At 35.1% G+C, this 13,219-nt stretch overlaps 1 protein-coding gene across 12 annotated transcripts in view; it reads right to left on the bottom strand.

Moving 5' to 3' along the window:
• Nucleotides 1-13,219, bottom strand: part of ZFC3H1 (zinc finger C3H1-type containing) — a 40,413-nt gene that overhangs the window by 4,549 nt on the left and 22,645 nt on the right. For 10 of the 12 annotated variants that reach the window (XM_086884364.1, XM_086884358.1, XM_086884362.1 and 7 more), the window contains 13 exons: nt 12,827-12,928; nt 12,351-12,467; nt 10,926-11,109; nt 9,099-9,285; nt 8,490-8,681; nt 6,864-7,101; nt 5,633-5,738; nt 5,357-5,555; nt 4,770-4,864; nt 4,169-4,279; nt 1,849-1,953; nt 1,591-1,756; nt 820-920 (listed from right to left, as the gene is read on the bottom strand). In XM_086884364.1, the coding sequence (XP_086740490.1) occupies nt 820-920; nt 1,591-1,756; nt 1,849-1,953; nt 4,169-4,279; nt 4,770-4,864; nt 5,357-5,555; nt 5,633-5,738; nt 6,864-7,101; nt 8,490-8,681; nt 9,099-9,285; nt 10,926-11,109; nt 12,351-12,467; nt 12,827-12,928 (1,903 nt within the window). Of the gene's footprint in view, nt 1-819; nt 921-1,590; nt 1,757-1,848; nt 3,435-4,168; nt 4,280-4,769; nt 4,865-5,356; nt 5,556-5,632; nt 5,739-6,863; nt 7,102-8,489; nt 8,682-9,098; nt 9,286-10,925; nt 11,110-12,350; nt 12,468-12,826; nt 12,929-13,219 lie in introns of all 12 variants that reach the window. The other 2 variants (XR_015285515.1, XR_015285516.1) reach the window with 1 other exon arrangement.

Below are 13,219 nucleotides of genomic sequence, written 5' to 3'. Positions count from 1 at the left end.
TTTATAGTACTGGGGCTAGTGATACTGTTCAGTCAGTTCTGCTCACCCATTTCACGCAGTATCAACACTGTCTAAGGGAGCTGCAAGTTCATCTAGACAGAATTGCAACTTGGTTGAAAATGAAGCCATTCAACTTCATGTGCCAAAGGCAGGTGTGTCACACTCTCCCCATGCCCACAACCACACATGAGCCTTGCTTTGAGTTCTTTGGGGTCGCTGTTGATGATGAACAGTGTTTTGGGACTTTTCAATATTACTCAAATATCCATGCATTCAGTGCACCTGAACACAGTAAAACACTTACTCTAATCCTGGCAGAGCACATTTTGAAATGCTGTTCAAGTAAGAGCCAGTGCAATGCTTACATTAACTGGTTGTTTCCCATCAGATTTCCTTTAAATTATGATTTCTCACTGCTAAACAAATGTCAAGTTAAGCCTTAACTAGTGTTAGAGACTAGTTACGGACTGGTGTATCCATTTTTATCTGTTCTGGAACTATACCTGTAATAGGTTATCAAGCAACAATAAAATCTTAATATATATCTGACATTTCTCTACCCACTTGAAATTTTGACCATTTGTAGTCATCATGGACAATGCAGAGGTAATTTTTGTATAATTATAACCTGTTTGCAGATAGAACAGAACATTGCCAAATCTAAGACTGAGATAATGTCAGTAGGCATAATATGCCTCAAGCAACATGCGATAATAGAGGAATAGTTTTACTTCTGTAGCAGAAAGTAAATCACGCATATCTTGCACAATAAACAAGTTATGTTAACCACTGGCCTTAATTGAAAGTATTTTTACATACCTCAGTGCAAGTCCAGGATTAGTAGGCATGGTAGAACAAAACCGTTCCAATGTTTTGGAATGCTGAGATTTTGGAATGCAGCTCAAATAAAAAAGAATTACCTGTAGAATTTGAATTATAAACATTAATCCACTTTATGGGCCTTATTTTGCTAAGAAGACTGGTATGACAAACTACGAACACTATGACTAATTTTCCACCTTCAAACCTTATCTCTCAAGGGTAGAGAAATTAATTTGTATAATATGAATTCAGTGTCAAGTTGCTAGCACCACCTATTTCAGTTCTAGCCTGCATTTAGTGCATAAAGATAAATGCACTACTTGTTAGCAAAATGGGATCCAAGATTTCCATAAGCTTTATTCTGTCTCAACTTTTTCTGCCTACTTTATTTCTTCTCTTCTCAACCATTATGAGTTCTATGATCAAAACTGTTTCCATCTGCCAGTGGCAGAGCTCTGCAGACATCTCTTTTGTAACCACATCTTCCTTCCCTTACCCATTTTCTCTTTTCTCTAGAAAAAAATCATTTTTCATTACCATGCCAATAAGTTTCTCTTTGCATTACAGGATCTTTTTTGAAAAGGCCAGTGCTAGACACTCTTTTGCTCAAAACACTACTACACTCAGACACTTCATTTTTTTTTTTCTAGCTCTCAGTGCTAGAAACTGGTGCTGCACTTGAACAAATAGATTACCTACTAATAGGTACCTACTAACAGGTCACCAGCCTCTTTGTTTAACTAAAACTGTCCACAGACACATTTTTACCTTATTATGAAACTCGTAATTGGTCCAATAATCAGCAGTACTAAATGGAATTGGGTATCGTGTGGGGACTGTCACCAGACATCTGTTCACTAGATCAGTAAAAAGCTTGAATTCTTGAACTTTGTTGGTGGATTCAACAACTTTACTATTGAGAAAAACAAGATAACTGGAAGAAAAAAAGAGAAAAGAAAAAAGATGGTTCTAGTAGTGTTCACTTCATAATTGAGATTAATTAACTTTCCTCCCTTAAGAACTTACTCCAACCAAATGTTCTGAACAGTTTCCTGCTGCATCACTGCCCCCAGAGCTGCTTCATAAGCATCCAGGGCTTCACCAACACTTGCATGAAGGGACTGGCACAAACTGTTTATATAAAAAGATAAAAACTGTTATATTTCATAAACAATATGTGTAATTACACATTAAGAGTAAGACATAATTAAGAATTTCCCATTCTCAGATGCAGGAAAAGAAAGCAGTGTTTTCAGTTTAACAGTATCATGGACTAATCCATCAGTCAATTTATTAGAATGGATAAGTCTCAAAAGCAGGTTACAAGGAATAATAAAACAACCATGAAGTTTGAAATGCAATTCTTAAAAATAAGTATTACAAACTGCCTCCTACTCTTGTAAAGTACCCCCTACTAATCCTTCTAAAGGTAATCTCTAATTGCTACAGAATGGAGACAAGTCTTGAGTGCCCATTTGGAAAGGTCCAGAACAATACATTTTGAAGTCCAATTAAAGCCACTTGAGAAACAGTATCAGGATCTGCAGTAGAAACATACTGATTGTGTCAGAGGGGAAAAAAAAACCCTGTCAAAAATGGTCAAAAGCCCCTCCCCTTAATTTTGTTCAACAGCTTCTCAAAGAAACATACAGTTAGACCAACACACAGGACTTCATTGAAGACAGAAGCAGACACATTCTTAGATCAAGACACAGTGAAAACTCCGTATTTCAAAGCGTAATGTAACAATGAAAAAAGGTAAGACTTTCAGTAAGTAATGGGGGGGAATCTAACAACCTCATAAAGGATTACACAGAAATATATTAAGGTAAGGCTGACCTTCCTACCTTGCTACAGAACCCTCCTGACTCAAATCACATAATCAGTAGTTGATTCTACTCCGGCTTTCCCCAGGAATTATGAACTAAATCACCTATTTTCTACTCTAAAACAGCGTGTGTCAACATTTGTGTGCAAACACAAATGTGTGCACACACAAATGATCTTGCCAAGTAAAACACTGTTACAAGGCCTTTAAGGCATTGCTGATTTCAATCTATTTTCAGTTGGTAAAAGTGAACTTGATCTATCTTTTGTACTCCATATCTGAAGAAAGGAAATACAGATACATAGGCCCAGATACCTGGACACTTACTGCAGCAAAACTTAAAACAGAGAAACAATCAATTATTAGCTCTGAAAGTAATTTAGGTACTTATTTCAAGAACATTTATTCTCCCTCTTAGAAGCAGGTGCTAAAACACCAGAGAATCTGAGCTTAAGTAAGGGTACTTTATAACTAAACAGTGACCTCAAGTGTCTTAGTAACAATACCTCTACTGTGTAAGCGCCAAAACCAAAACTGAGCTTGCCAAGAAGTATTTTGTTAAAAAAAGGAAAAAAAAAATTGAAAGTGTTTAAGTTGGTAGTAATAGACAACGCAAAATAAACCCATAATCTTTATGAAAGGTCTAGATCAAATTTTCTTGAAAGCCATACATTTTACCTGGAAGTTGTCCACCAACTAAAAATAATAAGCAACAGTGTTGAAGAAGTTCTGAAGAGTCCTCACTCTGTATGTGAAGCAATATCATCCTTGCCCTTTTACTTATCTGAAAAGCCAAACAGCTACTTGTGAAGACTGACAAACCCACACTACAAAATGGTAAACTTCTTAACAGCCTAAGCCAGCACCTCAGTAACCACATTTAAGTAATTAGTGTAAGTTACAGATGGCTAACAATGTGGTGTCTGGCAATCCTGTATACTGCTGCTATCAAAAGGAATGATGGAAGAAATAAGGAAAAAAAAACAATAAAGAAAAAAGTTTGTGTATAAGTGATAAAGACATGTATAACTTTACAACCTCTAGCAGAGGAATAGGTCACCCTCCTGCACTACTTTGCTGTGAAGTTTCTTCATGAACAGCTGAAACAATGAGTCAAGGAGCTGGGGAGATCAGGACTAAACAGAATGGAAACTTTTATGAAGTAAAACTGTTGTAAAATAAAAGGGAGACAACTGAAAGCCAAGAGAATTAAAAACACTACTAGCCGCAGCAACCTAAAACAAAAGTAAAACAAAAAATCATTTTGAGATGAACACACCTATTACCATAGGTCAGAATTTCTGAAAGATTTCTCAAGTGGAAAATTTAAGTTGACATGCAACTCAGTTTCATAAAACTATCTCCATTGTGCAGCAGGCCAGTAGGTTCTCTAGGGACTGGCCAATCGAGAATCCAAAGCAACACACCATCAGTCAAGTAATGAATACTCTGCTTTTGAAAATGCAATTTACTCAGACACAATAGCTGTTTCTCAGAAATTCCTGGGAAAAATCTCACCAGTAGATCTGCCATAGATACGGGATTTGCTGGTTAACAACATCATCTGTAAGATGTTCTTTATAGAGAGGTGATGTAAATTCAATTGGCATTGGAAAATTCAAGAGATATCTACAAGAGAAAAAAGGAGTAGTAAACAATAGCCTTGTACCTGGAAGAATCCTATGTAGATGTAACGTTCAGTTACGAAGTTCAGTTCACGAAAAATACTAAAAAACATGCACTTTTCCTAGGTTTCAGTTTAACACTACCCAGATAAAATCTGTTAAAAAGCATTGTACAGAAATATAGAAATAATTAATACAGAAGGCATTTACTCTCTAATTATGTACAAAGTTAAATGTTGTCTTATATGACAGACTCTCCCCCTTTGTCATAAAATACATCAAGTACATAAATAAATGTAAGCAAGAATAAAATCTAACACCTAACTTAGAGATAAAAACATTTCAAAAGCTCATCTGAATGAGCTTAAGCATGGAAGGCTTTTGCTTTGCAGACCTTCAGAGGTATCTGTTTTGACCACAGGGAACTTGCAGATTTCAAAACTTCTGTCTTTCAAGTAAATTAAAAAAAATCAAAAAAATTATTCTAAACGTACCTTAAGAGATCCATGGGACCATGTTGTTGGCATGTATTCTCAAAAAAAGCTGCTACGAAATCTTGCAACAGTGGAAGAATACTGCTTGACTTTTCCTGTTTTGTTGTTTGGTTTTTTTTTAAAAACAATGAAAAAAATTAAAATCAAACATCAACTTGAACATGGTAAGACTAATTTATTTAAGCAAAAAAAAAAAAAATCAAACAAGGTGTGTCTATCTCTACAATGCTCCATTGTCTTCATTCTCTCACAAATCAAGTTTAAATGGGGCAGTGAGCAGTAGAAAGAAACTGAAAAAATATTACAGGGTATAATTTTACTTTGTTACTCCTGCTTAAGGATATTATTAAACACTGAATTAGAACAAACCGAATTATAATCTATGATTTTATGTAATTGCTAAAATTATCTTTTTATCATGTCACTTGTCTTGCCAATTATACTTTTCCTAATTACTGGAAGGAGTTCTAGACATTACAAAAATATCACTAAGTCGAACCAATTTGATAAGACTTTTAAACAACGCATTAACCCCAAACTTTGCAGAGCTAGCAGACCAGCAAATAAGTTTTCAAGTGGAGTATTACCTGTGAAACAAGAAATTTACACAATCGATAAAAAATTTCTGCATTCTGAGGATTCTTCTCAAAAGCTTCAGTCCACACCCTGTGGGCATTTTCGCTCTGCTCCATCTGCAAATATAAGGTGGCCAAACTCTCCAAGAGCTGACAGTTGTTAGGGCAGAGCTCCAATAAAGATCTACAAAGTTCTGCAGCAGACTCCCACCTTAAAGAAAAGTAAAGGTTAAGTTTAACAAAACAAGAGTTGAGTATTCCAGTTAAGAATGTCTTGAAACAACTTACCTTTCCAGAAGTTTCAGCAAAGCTATCTTGTTTCTGTAGAGAGGAAAGCAGATGGCTATTCTTTTGTCAGCCTCAAGGCTTTCATCAGTACATGTTTTGACTGCATCTTCAAAACAAAAGTAAAAAACAAAGCCTTTACATCTCAAACAGTGTCAAAGTTATGCAAGACCTCCTTGAACATAAGGAATAAACATCAGCCTGAAAAGATACTTCTGAGAGTGCTGTTTTTGCAAATTATTAGAAATAGATGATGATGATCATGTTTGGAAAAGCTCTCTTTACCAATCACCACAGTACAAAGAAATCTTTCAGTTTCATCTCTTACTTATTTTAAAAATAGGAAACATCCTACCAATGAAACATTAAGGCAATGTTACAGACAGAAGCATATCCCTAGATTTCAAATCACATTCCAGGATTTTCAGTGTAGTTGCTGAAAGCTGTTGAAGCAAAAGCTAATATAGGATATTATTTTTTTCCTCAGAGTAATAAAGAGTCATCAACAATGAACACCCCATTACTATAGCTAGACTGCCTTCACTCACACAGCTGGGCTACTCCGCTGATCCTTGTGTATTTCAACACTGCTTTACCACCAGCAGCACAGGTATTTTCTCAGTGGTAACTCAATACTGCTGCTGGCTAACCACTAAATACTGACATTTATAAATACTATGTAACAGCATTTGTCTGCTAGTATGAAATCTACCTCTGGCAGCAACACCATAAGCTAAAAACTCAATTTTTTCTAGTATCATCATCTTACTTTCTAAAAAATGTATTCAATTTACTTAAACTCTGAATTAAGATAAACATGCACTGTTCTGCCTCTTTTAAGGAAATGCACTAGTATTCCAGGCTGATAAACATATCCTACTGAGGGAAGAAAGGGTAAGAAAGAATGATAGCTGAAGCTTGGCTTTATGCTTGCATAAGCCCAAGAAAACTAGCAATGTCATACAATCACAAGTCACTGACTGGTCTTTTTCTCTGAACTATCATAGTCTACCAAGATGAAGCTGTGGGTTGAAACTACACTGAAAAACTCTCTGATGGTTAAGCACCCAAGAATGTGGATTTTCCTCCTTATTCTGTTCAAATCAAAATGCAATACTCACTGGATTAATTCAATGGCTTAACATAGCACTGCCTTGAAATTCTGAAGTTGAATAATACTTCTTGAATTATAACATATGAAGAATGTATTAAATATTTACCACCTTAATCTTACCTTCAAACATAGCTAGAAGTGTATCAGGATCAGTCTTCACATCTTGAGCTGTCTGCCATGGTATTAAAAATGGCTCTTTGTGCACAATCCTTGAAGGACTGACATTAGCAGGATCATAGAACTTGACTGGGAGAACACCAAATTCAAGTAGATGTATGTAAGCCAGCCAAGCCAAGCAACGGTCACTTGCAGTAAGGTGTTCTGATATTATCTTTTCATTTGCTGATTTTAAAGCACTCTGTAAAGGTTAAAAGAAATAAAGACTTTGTGGTTGAAACGTAGTGTAAGATTTATGAATGGGAAAAGAAAACAGGAAGAGCAGGTTTTAATATTCTCAAAACTTTTCCAGATAGAAGACCAGGACTAATCCTTCATGTAAATCAGGATCATATTCAGCTTATGTGAATATGTGGCTATTCAAATTATACACAATTCCTAATAAAATTTCTAGTTCAGAAAAACAGCAGAAGATTGTTATTGCAAAAAGTGAAGAGAGACACTTTGAGAACATGCATCTCCTAACATGTGTTCGTTCTGTTTTCCTGCTTTTCTCCTATTACTTCCAGTTCCATAGAAGTATGGATAGATACTAAATCTATCTAGTATCTAGATACAACTCATCTACAACCTGGATTCAACCTACTATATCCTACTAGGTTTTGTGCATTTGGGTTGTTTGTTAGGCTTGGGGTTTTTATTTAATGAATTCTAGTTATAAAACTACTAAGTTACACCTATTCAAGCCTACTGAGCGGCCACCATCTCCAGGTGTGCTTTAAAAAATTGTTTTGGAAGCCTTACTGAGAACAAAGATACTATTTCAAATTTTTCTACTAGTCCAGTTTAACTAGCAAATCCCAAATAAAATAATTAGAGCATGCAATTAAAGTCTAAATACAAATTCCTTCTAAAACACAACAGAACCTCATGACTAGTGATGACTAGCCAACATTTTTCTGGACAAACACAGTATGATCAAAGAAGGCATTTTTCAAGAGAATGAATATACTTGCAAATTTATGCAAAATACAGCAGGACACATGTCTTGAAGTTGGTGAAAACTGGTGTTTCAAAAGCATTTCACTTATTCATTCCACAAAATACTTCAAAAAAATTGCTTTCAAGTTTTCCAATACACTGTGCTATCAACTCTGAAGTAGCAGTAACCTGGAAATTATTTTCTCTGAAATATTATTAAATAATCTCTTGCCAAGCCATTCTTTTGAACTACACATTACAGATTAATTTGGAAAAATAATAGTTTGGCTTTATGATGATAATTTCTGTAGCAATTTTGAGTAGTTGAGGCAATACTCACAGGCCTTTCATTGCAAAAACCTGATCTATGATTTACTAGAAACAAAAAAATAAAAGTATCTCTCTGGGAATTATTTTGATAGTCTAGGCTATTAGCTACACAAACAAAAAAAGTATGCAACAGAACTCCCCCAAAGGTATCTGGCTTTTACAGTGGCATCACAGCTCAAAGCAGAAGCCTCTATTTGTTGAAAAAGTTCTCCTGAAGGAAGACACCAAGTTCCATTCCACCAAGTTCAAACTACCACAGTCACACACATTAAAAAGGTGAAGCTATGAAAACACTTCTGGGGTGGTAATTTAAGTTACCTGCAGCAGAACAAGAGCATTCTGATGTCTTCCTGTAAACAGACTTAAATGAACCCTGTAGAGGAGAGTCTCCAGTAGCTGAAAGGACACAAGATTTGGGTTTTCTCCTCCTCCTGTCACTTCCATTAGGAACTGCAGCATCCTCCCACATACATAGTCTTTTCCATCAAAGGAATTCTCCAAATTCAAAAACTAGAGAAATAAATCATAGTAAAAACAATCACAATATAAGTAAAGCTTCTAGGTTAAAGTTTTCAAATCACTTTGAATAATGGCTTTTGCTATCTATGAACTGTTTCCCTCCGTCACACCAAATTTTCATACTAAACCTCAAAAAATACAACTTGTAATATGTACAAGAAGATCTAAATTCTGCAATCAATGTAACAATGTAACATTGATTTAAAAAAAACTCTTACTACCTGGGGAAAACTGATGGGTTATTTCTACAAATAACCTACAAGAACTTGAGTAAATTAATTTTCAACTTTTGAGTTTTCAAAAAACTACAGTGTTTTTTATTTGACACTTTCCCTGTCACACATGCTGACTATACAGTAGAAAACACACACAGGAACATTTCATATATACTTTGAAATTTGTACTTACTGTCCACCAGATTTGATAAGAGGGAGCATATGCCACTGCTGTTTCACACATTTCCTGTATCTCCTCCTTAGTTCCTCTTTTTGAGAAAAGTCTGAGGTAATGACACCAAATTTCAGGATTTTCTTTGTTGTTCTCAAGGGCTCGAGCCAAAACATTTAAAGTAGAATCTAAACACTCAGATGATGAACTGCAAAAATTAAATATTGAAAAAAGTGCTCAGGTCAACTCATGTTGGTATTATGACTTACACAGTATCAAATATGAAAACAGATGCTTTTAGTTTGAATGGAAGTCACACACAGTAGGTCATCATTTTTTACACACTGTCCTTCACTATCAAGGTTTCAAAGCTTCAGCAAGTTTTCTACCTTCAGAGGTTATCAGGTACAATTATCACAGTGCACAGAAAGTGCAAATAAGAGTTGAAATTAATTGCAAATGGCTAAGATTGATCGGTAAGCAAAGTTCTCAAGCTGCAAGGATATAAAGGCATTTACATCATAAAGGCTTAAGAACTTAAGTAGATATTTTAAAGGTGCAGTGAAATAAGTTATATTTTTGTTAAATATTTAATTTACTTTCTATAGTCATTAAATATAAGCCTTTATTTCAGCATATCATACAGGTTATGTCAAAGACATGAAAAAAATGAAATTTTCTTTTTTGAAATAACAAATTGTGAGATGACACCCGCCAAGTAATATAAAATCAGCTGAAATAACTGACTGTACTGCAAACCACAAAGCTAAGCTTTAATTCATAAATACATCTTCCATAAAACCACAGAATGCTTCTGAGGTTCCACTTATTCTGAAAATATCTTTAGAAATTATTTTGCATGGACATTTATGAGAAGCAGTACCCAAGTCTCAAAAAAAACCTAACACAGCTAACCATGCATAAGTCTGAAGCTTTTCCAATCCCACTACTTTCACCTACTACAGCAGTCAAATTTCTTCAGAGTACTGAGGAAGGGGGAATGGGAGAGGTGGCTGTTTTAAGAAAAGGGTGTATACCTTCCACTGGCCTTTCCAGTTCTACCCCTTCTACTGTTCAGGCACCTACTGATACAGGTAAACTGATTTTTTTCCTATATTTTCCATTATCCACAGTTTAAACAAGGCTTTTAAAGTAAAAGCCCTTTTAAACCTCTTCTCCATTCCTCTTGCTTCCTGCTACAGTTGTTCAACTGTACCTCATTATTAAAATTAATCATCATAATGGATGAAACCATCATGACAGAATTCCTATTGAAATGATCTGACTGCCTATAGAAACATGGTGCCCTGCAGCATAATTTTAAGAAACAAAAGCTAAAGAAACTGAGGAAACCCGTTAAAAAAATTACAAAGTAAGAAACCAAGTGCTCAGCTTGATGATTTCTACAGGGATAAAACCAGCTAGCATAACCGTACTTATAAGAAAGTCTGCTGATGCAAGTAATTTCAAACATTATTCCAATCATTTACTCTGTAGAGGGGAATGAATTCAGCTCATTGGTCTGCATTTACTGCTGGAAGTAGAGCATTCCATTAAAATCTTACACAAAGGACTTTTCAAACATGAACAATTATTTCTCCCAAACTACTTTTCACCAACTTCCATTCTGAATCAAAATCTACCCAAAGATAAACCACCAGTGTAATTTATTACTCATATACTGTACTAAATACAGTAGGAAATATATTCTAATCTATTTTTTAGCCTGTTTTAAAGTAATGAATTATTGGTGGCACTGTTGAAGAAAGTTCCTTAACATCAAATAGGAAACTTGATCATAGCAAGTAAGGGCAAATGTAGCAAGGTCTCCAAATGTAGCAGACATACCCTTCATTTTGATTCAAGTATTTATATGCAAGTTTAATCCAAAGCTGTACATCACAGGGGTTTTCTTGGACACTTGCTTCCAAGTTGGAAATGTCATCAGTCTCACTTGTAAAATACCGAACATCATCTGGAGTCACCACAGTATCGAGCACTGGAACTCTTTTTTTATGTTCTGTGGGATGGGCTGTAAATAAAATACAAATTTTTTTAAAAAGAAAATTTCCTTTTTAAAACAGTAGTGATCTGTAACTCTCACAAGAGGTGGCATTTATGTATTTCAAGTATACCCATTGATCAGAACTAAAGAGCATTATCTCAGCACCCTTCAAACTGTACTGCCTGTAGAGAACTAGTTATATTTCAAATGCGAAGGAATGAAAGAATTAGCAGTAAAGGCTGCCTTGGATCAATAGACACCAACTAAGGCAGCTCATAAGGCAGCATTAGGAACAAAGACACATTTGACAAAGAAGAATTTATCTCAATTATGAGCCTCAAAAAATCCTTTTTAGAGATTTGTTAACAAATCCTAAAGCTTCTATGTCACTGTTGGACATGAAATAAAGAGCGTGGATGCAATGCAACAGGCAGAGTGAGGATGATCAGATGAACTGAAGCCTTTATTTCTGAACTTTTCAGCTTCTTTATAGGGTGCTACGATACAGGTTTAACATGATTGGTAAAGGGAACACCACCTTTCTTGTCCCATTGGTGGAACAAGAGAAAAACACACCCAGCACAGCTGTACTGGGTTTGTTTTGAGAAAAATTAAGGTATTTACAAAACTGGTCCTTGAGAGAAAATGTTCTCAAGAGACTTTCCCTTGGAAACAGATCAGCCACTGACAGGCTGGGAACTCTCTCAGACTCAGAAAATCAGGTCCACACTCCTACCTGCAAGAGTCACATGTGAAATGCTATCAGGTTACTGATGCTCTAGAAGCTTCCAAGTCTCAAATGCTACTTTTTTAACTCCTGACCTCACACCAAATATTAACTGTGTACAAATTTAAAGTCAGTGAACATTGATGTTTTACTATTTAAAGTTCAGGGGGAGGGGGAAGGAGAAAGCAGGGCTGTTGAAGATAAAAAAATTATTTGTTTTAATCCTAATGGTGTATGGGAAAGGCTGAAACCTTCTAGGGAAACAGTTCCTTATGTTCCTTTAAAGAACAGGTAAATAGAAATTCCACCCTAATTTCCAGTCACATTAAAGAAAAAAAAAATCTAACAGAATTATAAGTGTAGGACCAACCTTTACCCAAAAATCTATGTAAAATAAAGTTAGCATACAGGAAGTATTAAGTCAAGAAAACTATTAAAAGCATTGGTTTTCTCAAGAAGCATCTTAAAAATCCAAGTGTTACAAAGTAGTTGAATTTTTTCCTCCAGTACTCATTTAAAGGGTGCCACATATCCAGATTACCATATTTAATAGGTCCAACAAACTGTTCCTCTTCGCTGCTGCTACTATCTAACAGAGGTTTTCTCCAGTACTTTGGTCTCCATTTCCTTTTCTCTTTCCAAGTTGTATGCGGAGGTGCTGTAAACAAACAAGGCAGTAAAAATTCTTTCACTTTTCTGTGTTCAAGAATAAAATATCTTTCCTAATAAAGGTTCTAAATAAAAAGATAGTGAGTTCAACAGAAGTGTACAAATTTCAATACTACTTATTTAAAATTTGTTGTGCTTAAGTGCATAAATAAATTCTACATAAGGAACTCCAAAACTATTGTATTGTTGCCTTAAACTCTGTTGACTTTATTTTACCATAATCAAAATTTATAATACTGAGATAAATAAACGATATGAAAATATGTTCTTGGTTTACAAAATCATCAAGATACTTAGATAACTTTTAAAAATTTATATATATTGTATTTAATCTACCAAGTTACTTACTGTGACTTTTACTCTCGTTGACGTTGCTGGCCAGAAGAACAGCCATCTGATCCACTGACATACGATCTTGGTTTATACCAAAAAGCTTTTCAACATATTTTTCTGAAACAAGAATATGTGCAGTTTAGGTAAGCATATAGATTAAAATAGCTAAGTAACTTAACAGCAATTTAACACAATCTATGCTAAATTTATAAAATATGACTGCTTTAAGAGGCATGGTGATTTAACATGCTAGCATAAAGAAAAGAAAATTAAGGAAGTTCCATTTGGCAACTTGCCTATGTGGCAAAGGCATTGTTAGAAACTTCTAGCTCCACTGAAACAGGTCAGCCCAGTAGTTACAGAAAGAACAGAGGCAGGAGTGAGGTAAAGAATCCATGTTCACTGCTC

Source organism: Cyanistes caeruleus, chromosome 4, assembly GCF_971803275.1.
Source record: "Cyanistes caeruleus chromosome 4, bCyaCae1.hap1.1, whole genome shotgun sequence".
NCBI lineage: Eukaryota > Metazoa > Chordata > Aves > Passeriformes > Paridae > Cyanistes > Cyanistes caeruleus.
Note: the sequence above shows the minus strand (reverse complement) of the source record. Positions and strands in the feature narration are given on the sequence as shown.